Source organism: Seriola dumerili, unplaced genomic scaffold (assembly GCF_002260705.1).
Source record: "Seriola dumerili isolate Sdu_G_001 unplaced genomic scaffold, Sdu_1.0 BDQW01000417.1, whole genome shotgun sequence".
Taxonomy (NCBI): Eukaryota; Metazoa; Chordata; class Actinopteri; order Carangiformes; family Carangidae; genus Seriola; species Seriola dumerili.
The window spans coordinates 502,327-519,119 of record NW_019174672.1 but is presented as its reverse complement, the minus strand read 5'-3'; the positions used below and the strand labels follow the sequence as shown (position 1 = coordinate 519,119).

At 44.4% G+C, this 16,793-nt stretch overlaps 2 protein-coding genes across 2 annotated transcripts in view; both read right to left on the bottom strand.

Annotated features, from left to right (window-relative positions):
- LOC111233737 (protein fantom-like) overlaps nucleotides 1-12,561 on the bottom strand; it is a 19,266-nt gene extending 6,705 nt beyond the window's left edge. The window contains exons 1-16 of the mRNA XM_022761621.1: nucleotides 12,201-12,561; nucleotides 11,306-11,405; nucleotides 10,584-10,727; nucleotides 10,216-10,321; nucleotides 8,521-8,667; nucleotides 7,813-7,886; nucleotides 7,510-7,649; nucleotides 7,048-7,154; nucleotides 6,352-6,402; nucleotides 6,088-6,255; nucleotides 5,549-5,666; nucleotides 4,588-5,031; nucleotides 4,296-4,480; nucleotides 3,075-3,417; nucleotides 2,103-2,338; nucleotides 1,814-1,909 (exon numbers count right to left, since the gene is read on the bottom strand). Of these exons, the coding sequence (XP_022617342.1) occupies nucleotides 1,814-1,909; nucleotides 2,103-2,338; nucleotides 3,075-3,417; nucleotides 4,296-4,480; nucleotides 4,588-5,031; nucleotides 5,549-5,666; nucleotides 6,088-6,255; nucleotides 6,352-6,402; nucleotides 7,048-7,154; nucleotides 7,510-7,649; nucleotides 7,813-7,886; nucleotides 8,521-8,667; nucleotides 10,216-10,321; nucleotides 10,584-10,727; nucleotides 11,306-11,405; nucleotides 12,201-12,561 (2,820 nt within the window). The remainder of the gene's footprint in view (nucleotides 1-1,813; nucleotides 1,910-2,102; nucleotides 2,339-3,074; nucleotides 3,418-4,295; nucleotides 4,481-4,587; nucleotides 5,032-5,548; nucleotides 5,667-6,087; nucleotides 6,256-6,351; nucleotides 6,403-7,047; nucleotides 7,155-7,509; nucleotides 7,650-7,812; nucleotides 7,887-8,520; nucleotides 8,668-10,215; nucleotides 10,322-10,583; nucleotides 10,728-11,305; nucleotides 11,406-12,200) is intronic.
- A 1,059-nt stretch (nucleotides 12,562-13,620) lies between these two features.
- Nucleotides 13,621-15,341, bottom strand: LOC111233749 (protein fantom-like). Its single transcript, XM_022761637.1, has 3 exons — nucleotides 15,269-15,341; nucleotides 14,338-14,433; nucleotides 13,621-13,769 (listed from the first exon to the last, which is right to left on the bottom strand). Exons 2-3 carry the CDS (start codon nucleotides 14,423-14,425, stop codon nucleotides 13,621-13,623), a joined length of 237 nt encoding a protein of 78 aa, XP_022617358.1. The 5' UTR covers nucleotides 14,426-14,433; nucleotides 15,269-15,341.
- Between the last annotated feature and the right edge of the window lie 1,452 nt (nucleotides 15,342-16,793).

Genomic DNA, 16,793 nt, shown 5'->3' with positions numbered 1-16,793 from the left:
ACACACAATAACACACAGTAACACACAGTAACACACAGTAACTCACACAGTAACACACACAGTAACACCCACAGTAACACACACAGTAACACACAATAACACACACAGTAACACACACAGTAACCCACAGTAACACACCCAGTAACACACAGTAACACACAGTAACTCACACAGTAACACACACAGTAACACCCACAGTAACACACACAGTAACACACAATAACACACACAGTAACACACACAGTAACCCACAGTAACACACCCAGTAACACACAGTAACACACAGTAACTCACACAGTAACACACACAGTAACACCCACAGTAACACACACAGTAACACACAATAACACACACAGTAACACACACAGTAACCCACAGTAACACACCCAGTAACACACAGTAACACACAGTAACTCACACAGTAACACACACAGTAACACCCACAGTAACACACACAGTAACACACAATAACACACACAGTAACACACACAGTAACCCACAGTAACACACCCAGTAACACACAGTAACACACAGTAACTCACACAGTAACACACACAGTAACACCCACAGTAACACACACAGTAACACACAATAACACACACAGTAACACACACAGTAACCCACAGTAACACACCCAGTAACACACAGTAACACACAGTAACTCACACAGTAACACACACAGTAACACCCACAGTAACACACACAGTAACACACAATAACACACACAGTAACACACACAGTAACCCACAGTAACACACCCAGTAACACACAGTAACACACAGTAACTCACACAGTAACACACACAGTAACACCCACAGTAACACACACAGTAACACACAATAACACACACAGTAACACACACAGTAACCCACAGTAACACACCCAGTAACACACAGTAACACACAGTAACTCACACAGTAACACACACAGTAACACCCACAGTAACACACACAGTAACACACAATAACACACACAGTAACACACACAGTAACCCACAGTAACACACCCAGTAACACACAGTAACACACAGTAACTCACACAGTAACACACACAGTAACACCCACAGTAACACACACAGTAACACACAATAACACACACAGTAACACACACAGTAACCCACAGTAACACACCCAGTAACACACAGTAACACACAGTAACTCACACAGTAACACACACAGTAACACCCACAGTAACACACACAGTAACACACAATAACACACACAGTAACACACACAGTAACCCACAGTAACACACCCAGTAACACACAGTAACACACAGTAACTCACACAGTAACACACACAGTAACACCCACAGTAACACACACAGTAACACACAATAACACACAATAACACACAATACCACACAGTAACACACAGTAACACACGGTGACAGAGTGTACAGGAAGTACTCAGACCTTCACCTATCCCTCACTTTACTGTAGATTATGTGAGAACAGAGGAATGTTTCAGTCTGTGTAAGTTTACCTGTTCACCAGGTGATGATGTCGTCTCTCTCCTGCCTGCTGAGCTCCTGTCCTCATGCTAACAGAAGAACACAATAAAACAATAAACTGGTTTATATTATTTCACTTCAGTCTGACTCTACTGTCCAAACCTCTAATACAGAAACACCTGACCAGATGAGACCAGGTTCAGTCTAGAGTCAGCTGGTTTCATGTACAGTATGTTTCTGTTTCTCTGTCCACGTTGTTCACATCAGCTCAGCTGTTTGTTTCTCAGGTGTATCAGGAGCAGGAGAGGTGAACAGACTCTCGATCAGTCTGTGATAGAACAGGAAACTAACGTCTTCTCACCTGCTCGTCTGCAGCTCTCGACTCTATGAAGGTGACTCTCTTGGCAGCCTGTGCGTCTTTCACCTGTGTCTTCTGTCTGAGTTTTGGCAGCGGGGCCTGACGGAGAGAAGAGGAAGAATAAAACATGTATCAGCTGGTTCATGCAGGATGAACATGTGTCTGTATCTTTGCTGCAGCTCTGTCTTCACTGTCTGAACATCCGGCCTGTGGACAGATCACCTGTGTGGACGTCTGTGTCTGTTTAAATCACTTCACCAGGATCTGTGATGTCGTTGATTCATCTCCTCACCTTAGCTGCAGCAACACGAGGGAGGGAGGAGAGAGGAGGAGGATCTTTGTCCTCCTCCTGCAGTATCTCTTCCAGGTCTCTGTCCTGAAGTTGTTCATCTCTCTCCTCTTCATCACCGTGCTCGTTCTTCAGCTCTGCCGTTTCCTCCTCTACAGCGTGGTAGGTGAACTTCCACTTCAGGGTTACCTGTATGTGTCCGGCGGGGAGTCCAGAGGGATCGGTCAGCTCAAACACACCTGAAGGACAAACAAGACAAACTACATCAGAGGACAGGTGAGACGTCCTCAACCACCTCAGCAGGTGCAGATGTCTCGTACAGAGACACACCTGAGTCCTCACACTCTGAGATAAACCATGAAGAAGAATCAGTCAACAGGAGAGAAACATTCAGAACAAACTCTGTTCAGTTCTTTAAATCTGGGATTAAAATGTTGTTTAATTTCATGTGGCTCATACATTTATATTGATGTTATATTATAATTTATATTTCAAATTATTATTATTATTATTATAANTCAGCAGGTGCAGATGTCTCGTACAGAGACACACCTGAGTGTGTTTATGTTATTAATCAATAACATAAATCATTATATAAATAAAATCAATCCATTGTATTGATCTGAAATCAGACAGTTGATCTCAACAACAGATTTGATGTGAATGTAAAGCAGCTGTTTACGGAGCAGCTGAAACCCTCCATGTGACCTTCACTAACACACACAGCCTCAAAGAGCCAAACAATAATCAATAACCTGCATTATTGATTCATCTGTTCATTATTTGCTTTATTAATCTTTTGATCTGTAGAAGATCAGAAAAACTGAAAACTGACGTCTTCAATTCAAAACTCAAAAATAAAAGACCTGAGATTCTCTAATCAATTAAGTGACTAATTACTGCAGCTCTGCTCCGCCACACGACAGAAGACATGCTGAGTGAGACCAGAGTCCCACACACACAGGTGAGCCTCACCTGTGACCCTGTGGTCCTGAGCCAGAGGCAGCAGAGGGACTCTGGTCTTCCCCAGGTACGTGTCCATCTGCTCCTCCTTGTAGTCGAACACGTAGAACTGCAGGACCTCAGACCTCAGGTACCGGTCCAGACCCCCGTCCATCAGGACCGAGTAGGACCTGAGGTCATCGAAGTGGGGGTCACAGTTGTCGGGGACGGTGGCGCTGGGGGAGTCAGAGAAGTCGAAGAACTTGTAGACCACGTAGGGACTGGGACGCTGGGATGATCTGGACCGGAGGTCTCGACAGCTGTGGACCGTGACGAACAGCTGGTTCCAGCTGCTGCTGCTGCTCGAAGACTGCAGCTGAGACAGGAGACAGGAGACAGGAGAGAGGAGACAGGAGAGAGGAGACAGGAGACAGGAGACAGGAGATAGGAGAGAGGAGACAGGAGACAGGAGAGAGGAGATAGGAGAGAGGAGAGAGGAGAGAGGAGAGAGGAGACAAGAGAGAGGAGAGAGGAGACAGGAGACAGGAGATAGGAGAGAGGAGAGAGGAGGGAGGAGGGAGGAGAGGAGAGAGGAGAGAGGAGAGAGGAGAGAGGAGACAGGAGAGAGGAGAGAGGAGAGAGGAGAGAGGAGAGAGGAGAGAGGAGAGAGGAGACAGGAGACAGGAGAGAGGAGAGAGGAGACAGGAGAGAGGAGAGAGGAGAGAGGAGACAGGAGACAGGAGACAGGAGATTGATTGATTTAATTTCTACAGGCTGAACCTCGTACCACAGTCACTGTTCGTCAGTCAACTAAATATTGATCAGAAACTAAACTGATCATTGATTATCTAAATATCAATACTGACTGGGTCCTGTTCTTCCATGTGATGGTCTGGTTCTTTATCGTTATAAAAACCTGGGGCCAGTTGCTCCGAGTCGTCTCCTTAGGATCTCCTTAAAATGTTCAGTTAAGTATTGAAGCATGACTTCAGTGATGATAACTCAATGGCTTGTGTGACATGTGGTCACATGACCAGAGGCTGTGGAGTTAATACTGACTCACAGACCGGTTCAACTTTGACCTCTCACACTTGCAGTATGTTTTCTCTGTGACGTTACAGGTAGAGTCACACCTGAAGGCTGCAGATCCTCTGGTGTTCAGTGATGCTGCTGCTGTTACCGTGGTGATGTGATTATTACTGACGGACACGTGGACTGGAGCTGAGGTTTTAATAAAGTGTGAGGAGCAGGTACCTGTGCTCCTTCAGTCGGGGCTGAGTGGATGTGGCCCACAGCCTTCACCTTCTCCCTGTAGAGGAGGACGCTCTCTGTCATGGGGATCCTCAGTCTCAGCCAGTAATCTACCGAGCCCACAGACCTCAGCTCATCAGCTGCTCCTGAGGCGGGAAACATGTCGTCAGTGTTGAAGACCCCTGAACCTGAAACCCGTGGCGACACGGACCCGGACCTGGAACCGGACCTGCTTCTTTACTCGACAAACTGCCTCCAGGAAGGAAACAGGTTTGAACCTGTCTGTGTCACTCACCGACCAGCGGGACGGTCCCGTGGACTTTCCCATCATGCTCCAGCAGCTGCTGCAGTCTCAGCCGTCCGGAGCCCAGCGTCCTCCAATCCAGACCCAGGGCCTGATGCAGCTCCACAGTGACGGAGGATCTGCTGAGGTAGTCCAGGAAGCGGTCATCAACGCTCACCACGTACCTGGACGTGAAGCCGTAGACGGGTCTGACGCCTGTCACCACCGGCGTGGCGTGCAGCTCGAACAGGTAGAAGGAGTACGTACAGAAGGTGGAGGGCTCAGCGTCGCCCAGAGCCTCCAGGGCAGACGGGGTCAGCGTTGCGCCGACTATCTGCAGCTCCAGGACGTTCTCTCCTCGCTCCAGGTGAAGAGCTTCATCAAACTCGTCCTCGTCGGTGACGTCCGGTTTGAAGACGTAGGTTTTGGTGCCGTAGGCGACGTCTCTGAGCTGAGCTGAGGAGACGGACAGGAGACAGTCAGACAAGTCATCAGAGACAGAGGACACCTGACCAGAGGAGGAGGGGCCTCAGAGAAACATCTGGTGTAAACCTGGTCTTTATCATCAGCTCTGAGTTCGTCAGTTCACACCTGCTGTAAAATGCGTCTCGATTGCCCCCCTGTGATCAGATCTCACTTCCTGCTTTACATGCAGATGAACAGGTATGTGTTGTTGTTTTCAGCCAATCGACGGATGGGTCTGTTGTCAAGGTTAATGAAATCATTGCTGTGAAGCTCTGATTGGCTGTTTGTTTGTGAAATGTTGAGTTTCTCCTTCAGGGTTGAGCTGCTCGGACCTTCGTCATCATCATGTCAGAGAAACATCAGTGAGACGTTTCCTGCAGGGACCAACACACCTGAGCAGCCGCCACACTCCTCCCCTCTTCAGAGCTACAGAGCAGGGCAGCGTGGAGTTGAACTACATTTGGTTTTAGCTGGTGTTTAACAATCAGTCACAGGAGGAGTTTCTTACCTTCTAGTTTCTTGATCTTTGCCGTCTTCGTGTCCAACAGATGAGCCTGTCGTTCCAGCTGCTGCTCATACTCCACTTTATCACTGTTCATCTTCTGTGTCACAGCCTCCAGCTCCACCTGCACGTTACCACGGAGACACCTCATCAGGACACTTCCATGACAGGAGTTAAAATAACAGTAACTGTGAGGCTTCAGAGCAAATTTAGACTTTAACGCACAGTTCCTCATAATTAACTGGTGACAACACACAAATGATCATAAAGTTACAGAAGGCCGAACGTCTGAATGACCTAAGCTGGAGTGGTCATGTGACCGACGGCTCGGAACCAGACTGAAGGTAAAACAGCCAATGATCATCAACCAACAGTCTGCTGATGAGTGACAGTTTCACCAGTCACTGCACCAGTCAAACCAGTACTGTTTGAACTTGTCAATTCCTAAAATGAGTTTGGTCTAAAAAAGAAAAAGAAACATGTTTAAAGTACAAGGAGTAAAAAGATGAGGGAGGATCTGGTGGTCTGCGTGTGTCCCCCTCCACCTTGTAGTCTTTGCTGATCCTGGTCTGCATGCTCAGGATGTTTCTGGTCTTCTCCAGCTCCTGGATGGTCTCAGCGTGAGCGGCTCGCAGCTCTCTGACCGAGCTGCTCCCTCCCTCCTCCACCTCCTTCAGGAAGCCCAGGTCGCCGCTCCTCTGGGACTTACGACTCTGGGGGGGGACGGGGGGGGACGGGGACGACGACACTGTCAGTCAGCCGCAGGGAAACATGAACACAAACATCAGATAAGATCCTGATCCTCTCACCTTGATCAGCAGCAGAGCTTCAGTCAGTTCAGACACGTCGTGCTCATCCTTCTGAAAGACACATCATCACTCCAGTCAGTCAGCTGTTTACAGGCCACGCCCCCCAGGAGGTGTGGCCTCAGCTGTAATCAGCTGTGTGTATTGAGTTTACATATGAACAAACGGATGTACAAACAAATATACAGTTCAACAACCAACATTAAAGAAAAACTACATGTGGAAAAATACAGTCAAATAAAATAAAAACTTGGAAAATGAAAAGTGTATGCTAAATGAAAATATCATAATGTAAACAAGCATTATGTGTCTCTCTATTTGTACCTGTGGATATGGTGGATAAATATTTTTCAATTTCTATGCTTAAAACGGGAAAGAATGGTTCATTACTTGAACATTTCTATTATGAATGTGACATTTTGCATAAAAAATAACAAGGTTCATCAAATATTCACCTGTATAATCACCTTGAGTATGAGAGTTATGGAAACAATACAATACATACTCTTATTTAATGATTTCAGACATGAGAGAAAAGCATCAGCTCCTTACAAAGATTTCTGGAAGAGGCGCAGTCCCAAAATAAATGTGTAATGGTCTCAGTTTGAGTTTTGTAAGCTGTGTGTGTTACTTCCTGTACAGATGAAAGTATTCATCATCATCATCATCATCATGACGAAGACAGCGGCGTCTCCTCACCCTGCTGTAGAGCTTCAGACGCTCACTCAGCTCCTCCTGTCGCTGCTTCTGCTCCAGAAACTGGATCTGAAGTCTCTGGTTTTCTGCCGTCAGCTTCTCGCTCGTGTCTGAAAAACATCAGGTGATGAAAACATGTTCATGACGTCACGACTCATCATCCATCATCCATCACAGCTCCAGCTGTAGACGGGTGACGGCTTCACAGCACGACCCGTTTCAGAGAGACACGAAATCTAAAGTTTCGAAGTCTGAATACTCACGTTAACATATATATATATATATATATATATATATATATATATACATATTGCCATATTCTTGCTACGCTAAAAAAATACAGACTAATTTCTTCATAGACATTAAGTGATGTATTTTTGAGGATCTATATTTATCTGCCAGGGGCCTGACAGTGCTGCACAACGTGTACATCAGTCCTGTAATTAACACACAGAGGTAACGAACCTCTCTCAGCCTTGATTTTGTCCAGGATCTCGTTCTTGTCGACGAGGTCGGCCTTCAGCGCCGTCTCCAGCTGAGAGATCTGTAACTTCAGCTGCTGCTCCTGGATCTGCCACTTCTGCTGCTGGGACACATCCAAGGCACTGGAGACACCAAGAGACGATTATTATAACTATGTCTCATTATATACAGTATATATATATATATATACTGTATATAATTATAATTATATCTCATTATAATGATCATTAATCAAAGTGAGGAGTGACACTGTCTCGAGACAATCAGTGGAGTGAGACCTCTCACCTGTTAACCAGCTTCTCATTGTTCTCCTTCAGCAAATCCCTCTCCTGCTCCAGTTCACTGATCTGCTCCTGCAACTGAGGAGACGAGGAGAGGAGGAGAGGAGGAGAGGAGACGAGGAGACGAGGAGAGGAGGAGAGGAGAGGAGGACAGGAGGAGAGGAGACGAGGAGACGAGGAGAGGAGGACAGGAGGAGAGGTTTTGGTTTTCAAAGTCTCTTTATTAAACCACTTCAAGGAGAAAACTGCATCACTGTCCTATCAGAGCAAAAGACAGGAACAACAAAAAAACCAACAAAACAACAACCACATGAAACTTTCACAAATGAACAATTAGCTCCCCGTCCCTCCCACAGAACACAAACCCTCAGCCGAGCCTTCAACAGACCCTCCAGAACCGACACCGGCTCCACACTCCCAGAAAGGAGGAGAGGAGGGAGGAGGACACGTCATGATTTGGTACCAGATCTGATGTTTGACTGAAACTTCTTCTGTTTCATTTCAATTTTATTGGTTAAAAATGTTTGAAATGATTAAATGATTTTCTTTTTGATCGCCTGATTGTTGCAGCTCTATGTCGAGGTGCAGTGAGGAGTTCACTCCATTAACTTTGATCAATATGATCAATCAGAGTCTGAGGTCTGGTGCAGGGTTTGACCCGGCACCAGAGCTCTGAACCCTGGTCACAGTCCTGGTGCAGAGCAGCACTCACCTGCTCCATCTTCTTCTTGGAAATGCTGCAGCTCTGCAGCTGCTTCTCCAGGTCCAGACTCTTCAGCCTCTCGTCCTTCAGCTCCCCCGACAGCTCGTCCACCTTCAGCATCGCTGCGTCATGACTGGCCTTCAGCGTCAGCTGACTCTGAAACCATATGACAACATTTCAATAACCAGGTTCACTGTCCTCCTCTGGTTAATCTTGTTCCTCAGTGACCTCTGTGACCCTGATGTGTCTGTGACTGAGTGACTCTGAGTCAAAACTCAACACCTGTTCTGTCTCTGAAGGCGGAGCTTACTGCACACCTATTGGACTTTGATCAATAAACATTAAAAACATTAAAATATATATTTTATATTATATACGTATATATATATATTTAAAAACTGATTCTCTGTTTTCTTTTCTTCGTGTTAAGACCCATCACTGTGATGAGACAGTGTTCTTCATGTTGCTGCTGAACCACATCATGTTCTTGTTTTCTCTCTCTGTGATTCAAAGATCACATGATGAAGACTGGAGCTTGTTTGTCTGATTTCTCTTCTTTTACCTATATTTACTGTTAGATTAATTTTATTGATCAGTATGTCTGTGTGATGAGCTCAGAGATCCACTGTGGTTGTAACGAGGAGCAGTGGTTCTGTAGTGGGAGGGGCTCTGTTGTCAGTGTTGAGTCACATTCTCTAAAACCTTAAATGCCAATAAAGAGAGTCAGAGACAGAGGACGGATCAGATCTCTCCTGTCGGATAAAACCGATGTTTGATACTGATGTTTGAACATCATCATTAAAATAAAAACTGCTCTGAGGACGTTTCTTGTTGTTATGGATGTGGGCCGCCAACATGTTTGAGAGTGGGACATGAGATGGAAAAGGTTGGGAACCACTGATTTAGACTTCACAGGTGTACCTAATAAAGTGAGCACTAAGTGTATATTTGAAGGGTCATCAGTAACGAGTCAGTGACTTGTAAATGTCTTAGTAGTTGTCACAGAGGTGGCCCTTCTTTTTTATTGTTTCTCAATAATAAAAAGTCTCTTTTTCCTTTTTGTAAATAAATTATTTGAAGCTTATATTCGTTGTCCAGCTGTTGAACCAGGCTGTGACACACGGGGCTCGTCCTTGTTCGAGCCGGGCGTTGATTTGTGTAGCTCAGGTGTCTCTGCTGTTGATTGGCATGGTGGGCGGAGTCTGTCAGCTTTGTGAATGAAAGGTGGGAGCAGGAGCAGGAGCAGGAGTTGAAGCGTCGGGAGGAGGTGATGCTCGGTTGTAGCTCCAGTGCACTGATTTCTGAATGAGTGTGTGAACTGTTGAGGAGTCACGGACGAGTGGGTAATTCTGTGACGTTCAGCAGCTGCACTGTGTCGACGTGATTGTGTTTTATGTTTATTATGTTTATCATGTCTTTGTCTGTTCCTGTTTTTGTGCTTTGACTCTTTTTCTTAACTGATGAGAGAACGGTTCAACCGTAAGACAGGAAGTGGTCGACAGAGGAGGATGAACCTCAGCTGAATGAATCATTGTGAGAAGGATGGGTGTGAAACAACAGAATAAAACGGGTGAAGTTGAGCAGAGAACGAATTTGACTGAGAGAACGAAAACAGACCTGTTGTATCAGAGCCAGCAGCTGAACTCTGTATTGATCTGTGAGTATTGAACTCAGAGAGAGGAGGCTGTGGAAACATCGTCTCACCTCCTGCAGCTGCAGAAATCGACCCTCCAGCTCTGTTACGGCGTTGGACCTGTCAGTCAGCTGCTTCTGCAGCTTGATCATCGTCACGTTGTTGTTCACATGTGACCTGAGAGAGAACCACAACAACACACTGATCATCCAGGTGCTTCATTAACCCGTGTCCGCCGACTGTTCGGTAACGAGCTCCAAACAAACACGATCAATAGTTCCCATTCAGCTGCAGGTCCAACACTGTCTGAGTCAGGTGTAAACAAAGTGAACATCTCTCTCACACACACACACACACACACACACACACACACACACACACACACACACACACACACACACACACACACAGTTTTAAAGGGTCAGTTCGGTCTAAACACCTCAGTTTGGAGTTCTGCTGCTGGCGGAGCTGCAGGAGTCTCTCCTCGTACTCGGCCTCCTTCTTCCTCAGCGCCTCCCTCAGCAGCTCTGACGCTCCTTCCATCTCCTCCATGTGGCTGCGCTGAGACTCGATTACGTTCTCTCTGGATCACACACAAACAACAACTGCTCAATGTTTCCAAAACATCCGTTCTTCAGAGAGATGTAGTTTTAATAACTTCTAATGTTGTGGAGCAGAGGACTGGATGTGTCTCTGCCTCTGTAAACATCTGGACCAGAGCTGCTCCATTATCATCATCACCATTATTTTGATCAATACTGAGATCAGGATTAGTAAACACGATGACTCACTGACTTTGGAAACACCACGCATTCAACTCAAAAAAAATGTGTTTGAAATTAGTTGTGAAACAGAACGGAACAATAATCGTTTGATCTGGATTATCTTGTTTTCATCATCGTTGGAAGACAAATAAAAACATAAAATAAAGACTAAAGGCCCTCGACTGGACTGATTACATTGATTGATTAATTGATTTAATTGACTCTTGTCATCACATTATCTATTAATTGTATTTATTTGCTTGTTTTAACTGATGTTCTTTTATAACTGGTGTTTTTATCTACTCGACATCAATGACAGTTTAAATAAAGACATATAGAACATCTGTAACAGCTGGAGGCAGGTGTGGTGATCCGTCTGACGGACCACTGCACTCACAGGTTGCGGATCTCGGCTCTGGCCTCCTCCAGCAGACTGTGTCCGTACCGAGGCAGCTGACCGGTCGGAGGACGGCCCCCCCCCTCCAGACTCCTCGTACCTGCAGGAGACGAAACCAGAGTCTGTTCAACACAAAGGTCTGTGCCAGTGACGTCCAGACCGGGTCTGAGTCAGAACCGGGTCTGAGTCAAAACCAGGGGGCGGTTACACGAAACCCCTTAAGTTCAGATTTTCCTTAAAGTAGGTTTCCTTTAAATGTTCACTGAAGTATTTCAGGTTTTCTCTTGATCTTAGCCTTAAACTTCAGGAATCACTTAAAGTCAGTTAAATTGTTACACAAAGTCCTTAGTCTATCACAAGCACTAATGGCAGTAAATCAGCGCTCTCCATGGAAATAGTAGAAATTTACTGCTGTAAACGCCTTAACTTTTCCCTTAACTAAGGAGAAGAGATTCTGTGCTACACCCTTAATACACACTGTTGATACTTCAACACAGTAAGAGCTCCCTCATGATAAGTGTCTGTAGTGAATCTATGTAGAAAGTATAAACAGCCTCTCTGACATTAACACATGGAGGATTCATCCTTCATTAAAGTGTCAGTCATAACGTTTCAGGCTAAAGGACATTTATGGTATTTTTACTGCTGCCAAATGTCAGAGGGGTCAAAGTTGACCTGAACAGTAAGTAAGGGTTAAGTAACTCCCTCAGCTAAGGAGAAATTAAACCTTAAGTGTCAGACTAAGGTTGGAAACTTAATGTGTTTTGTGGAACTGGCCCCAGAAACTCAGTGACAGTGAAGTAAACATGTGACCTCTGACCTCTCTGACACTTCAACAATGCTTCATGAGTTAAGATAAGTTTACAGGTCATTAAATATTAAACATGTGTCTCACTCTTGGGTCGTGTGTGAGGGGGGGAGGGGGAGTCGTCCCTCAGCTTCTTCAGTCCAGAGTTGACTCTGGACTGGACGTGTCCGTACGGCGACAGCCTCCTGCTCTGGGAGTTGATCAGCTGCTGTTTGGCCACGAGCAGCCGCTGCTTCAGCCCCTCGTTCTCCGCCTGCAGCCCCCGGACCCTCTCCTGCAGCTCCTCCATCACCTCCTCCATCTCCACATCCCGGACCCTGAAGACGGGCTGGGCCCCCCCCGCCGCCAGCTGCTCCATACGACCCCGGTCCTTCACCAGCCTCATCAGCTTAGTGCCCAGCCTGAAGGAGGAGGAGGGGACAGAGGAATGATCACTGTTACTCAACATCCTGTGAACTCTCCAAAGTCTGCAGTGGTCTAATGACAGATGCCATCAAGTTGAATTGTGGGAAATGTAGGATCCAAAGTTTCTGGAGTTTGGAACTCAGTGAGGATATTTCCATCTGTGCTGCACAGATTTGAACCACTGTGATTTTAATGTGTCTTTAAAAGGACATTTATAACATTTAAAGGCACATGAGACCAGAATACTCTGACATGTTAACATAAAGGAGAGTTCAGAGTAAAACTATAATAATCTAAATAATGGATTAATTGTTTAAATCATTTGAAAAGCCAAAACATTCAGCTGGTCACATGTGATGTTGTGATGAACAATGCATTTCTCTCATTGTTCAAACATGAGTTCTGACTCACTTGGATCACTGTCTCGTCGTGAGGCTGGTCACTGAGGGAAATCAATGTTCTTTCTTCACTTTGTTTCATAGGAAATATTTCACTGTCTAAAATCCCAAATGTCCTGAACCATCAGTTTTTATATTGTAGTGATGGTCACGACTTTAATACGAGGCTTCAAGGGTTGTTTTTCACTTTCACAAAACACGGTTTACCATCAGAGATTTCACAGTTAACGAGTCTTTTTAAAAAGAGTCACAGAACACATTACATGGTCTCCTACATAATATCTGACTATATGATCATTAATGAGGAATCTGTTCGTTATTTTTTTAACCTCTTTTTTTTTCTTCAGTCACTGTAGATGCTGTTTTTCGTGGTATCAAATGTTTTACTGACTGTTTACATGTAGCAGCTACTTGTCATTGTCATTATTAGTTTTTATGTTTGTATTTGTCTTTATTTAATGTTCCTTTTTGGTGTTTTAGTTTTTATTTCATTTTAAGATTTTAATTTACATTGTTTTGGATGATGATGTCATGTTTACCTGAGTGGACCAGGAGAGTAGCTGCTACCTTGGTGGATCCAAATAAATAAATAAATGATTTGATTTTCTCTGTGTTTCACTGTGAACTGAAAACCTTTGGTCCAGCTCTGCATGGTGTGTGTGTGTGTGTGTGTGTGTGTGTGTGTGTGTGTGTGTGTGTGACTCTCACTTCTTGATCTTGTCATCCTGTTTGTGAATGTGCTGTTTGAGGACCAGGGTCTCCTCATGGAGGCGCAGGAACCGATCCTCCAGCTCCTCCCTGGACACCCGTGAGATGTCCTGTCGTGCCCGAGCATTTTGATGCAGCGACGAGTCTGTGACCAGAAAAAAACAAAAACATATTCTCACCTGTTGTTTTGTTGTTTTTATATTTTGAAGTCATGAAGGTGAATAAACTGAGATTCAACATGACAAGAAATGAACAGTGGATGTCAGTGTCTTTACAACAATGATATGACTAGAGAACACAGGTGAGGTAGAACAGGACAGGAAACAGAAACATACATGTGTCTATATATAGTTATTGTATGTGTATTTCTAATTCATCTTATTTATTCAAGATTCTGTTTCTGCTCTGATTTTATTTCTTATTACATTTTTTCTATTGTGCTGCTGTGTCAAACTTGAATTTCCTCCACATAAATCAACAAAAGTACAACTTATCTTATCTTATCTTATCTTACCCAGCACAGGGTTCTTACCTACAATAATTCTCCTGCTTGTTTAGGCTTGATGTTTTTCATTTATATCAGATACAGTTTTCAAATGCAGTTCCATACACAGTTCAGAAAGTAACAGGAAACACAATTAATCAGGTTTCAACTCTGTCAAAAGGCGGTTACTGCAGTAACACCTGTGATGAGGACAGACAGTATCACACACCTTGAGAACCAGCTGCAAGTCGGGACAGGTTGACTGTGATGTCTCTAACCGGGACATCAGCTGATGTCTCATCGAGCAGAGTGGACATATTTCAGTCTGAAAGTAAACACACAGACACATTATGTCAAACACTGGGTCGGTATATAGTCCTGAATTCATATAAACCGGTCGCTAGTGTACGGAGATATTATTAAGCCAAACTCCATTTTAAAATTCATCATTTAACTGACTGATTTCGCTGAGCAGATAAAAGGATACACGGAACAACTATATTTAATATTTAATACTGATGGCTTGTATCTTCTAATGTATTCGGCTGACAATTGACACTCCTCAACAGCCTCTTCGTTTTCATATTATTTCAATTTTCGTAACAAAAGTTTCTCGATGCCGCAGACATCATTGCTGAGAAACCCGGAGCAATACGGTGCATTCAGGTTCTAAAATGTAAAACTCTACTGAGAAACGTGCTGCTTGTTGAGTTGAATATGTGCCGAACTGAAGGATGCTGTTTAAAAATTATTCAACGTCATGAGTCATTTATATGAAGTAATCTTTACCATTAATTTCGTCGGTGAGCAGAAAAGATGCCAGATTTAAACAGTGTCTGGCATCCCATCCTGTTACTTTGTAAAAGTAACATCCTTTAAGTGAAGTAGAATTTATCACATAAAACTTCATGTTCAGTAAATGCATCAGCGTCGGTCTGAGAAGTTTAGGCGGTAAAATAAAACTGAGGTTTAGTGTTTGTTGTTTTCCATCTCCGTCTAATTTCAAACTTACTGTGAGTTAGCTACGTTAGCTAACGTTAGCTCACCTCTGCAGCTAACGGCTAGCTCTTCTAATTGAGCTAATATATCACAGTGGTGACTTATGTGTTTTCGTATTTAAAAAAACATAAAATTCGTACTTACTTTAAAACATTTCTTACCTTTTACGATGACTTTATTCAGTCCAGAGTAACGGTTGCTACTGAAAACATAACAGTCCGTCATGTCGTTATGATACAACTACGCATGTGCGATGTAAGGGGCCTTCTGGGAAATGTAGTTTTCTTTGAATTGGAAATTTTTTGCTTCCGTAGCTGATTTCAGTGGCTTGTTTCCTCCAAAGATGTAATATTTATTTTTAATCAGACATAAATTCAGTTGTAAAACTACATTAAGAAAATCTGTCTGTTTGGCTGCGAGTGAATGTTTAACTCTAACCTTTTCTTTTTAACTGCTCCTGAAGTTTCACATTTAGTAGTACATTTACTCCGAGATATTGTGTTCACGAGAATGAGATGGACGGACAACCTGAAAACCAGCTGTGAATGGATGTAACTTACAACAAAAACAAGACGACATGTTTGTATTTAGTCATAATAATAATAATAATAATAATAATGGATCCTCACTCCACAGTGGAGGAAGAAGGACTGAGATCTTCAAAGAAGGAAAGATACACTGTGAAAACACTGAACTACAGCTGAGAGTGAGAGTACTTACTTTATTATTATTAATAATAATAATAATAATAATAATAATACCTGGTCTGACCTGGTCTGGGCCAATGAGCAACATTTCAATCCTGAATTAAGCTGTAAAAACTGTGATTTATCACTGATTTAATAAGGTGAGTGGGAGCTGTTACCTGTGCCACGGACTGGACTAATGTGGACCGCTCTGTCCTGAAGGAGTCTTTCTACCTTGAAGTGAAACTTTTGTACTTAGTTTCGTAGTAAAACTGTGACTCTCAGCTGTAGTTCAGTGTTTTCACAGTGTGTCTTTCCTTCTTTAAAGATCTCAGTCCTTCCTCCTCAACTGTCTCCAGTGAGGATCCATCAGCTCCATCTCAGCTGATGTTCAACCCATGACAATCTTTCAGCAGGGACGTTGGGCCAATTTGAGGCCTTTGTCTGGCCTGACTTTACATGTTGGCTTATTTATGAGCGGGGTGGGGGGGTGGGGGGTGGGGGTGTTTGACAGGCTCGCTGTCAGATCTGCCTTTCATGAATCGGCGATGGGTCTAATTTAGGAGCCGGAGCTGAGTGTTACTGTCTGGACAGAATGAGTTCAACGCAGCGCTTGCTGGGCCGTGACAGTCTCCCATCACTGCTGCTTCTTCCAGCCGTGACCTTTGACCCCTCCCCCCGTCTCTGCAGGCTGAGGTAGAAGCCGGAGTGTGTGTCTGTCAGAGAGTCAGCCTGTCGGTGAAATCCATGATGCCTGCCGACCTCCTGCTCACCAGGCCGAGTCCACCTCACTGCAGCTGTCAGGAGCCCCCCATTGTAATATAGGCAGATTCCCCCCACACAGACCTGTCGGAGCTTCACTCAGTGTATTCAGATGAGTGTCACGAGGGGGGGGGCTGTTACTGAGGCCTGTCAGGGAGAGTCAGGCCATTTAAAATGATAGAGAATATATCACACACACACACACGCACACACACACACACACACACACACACACACA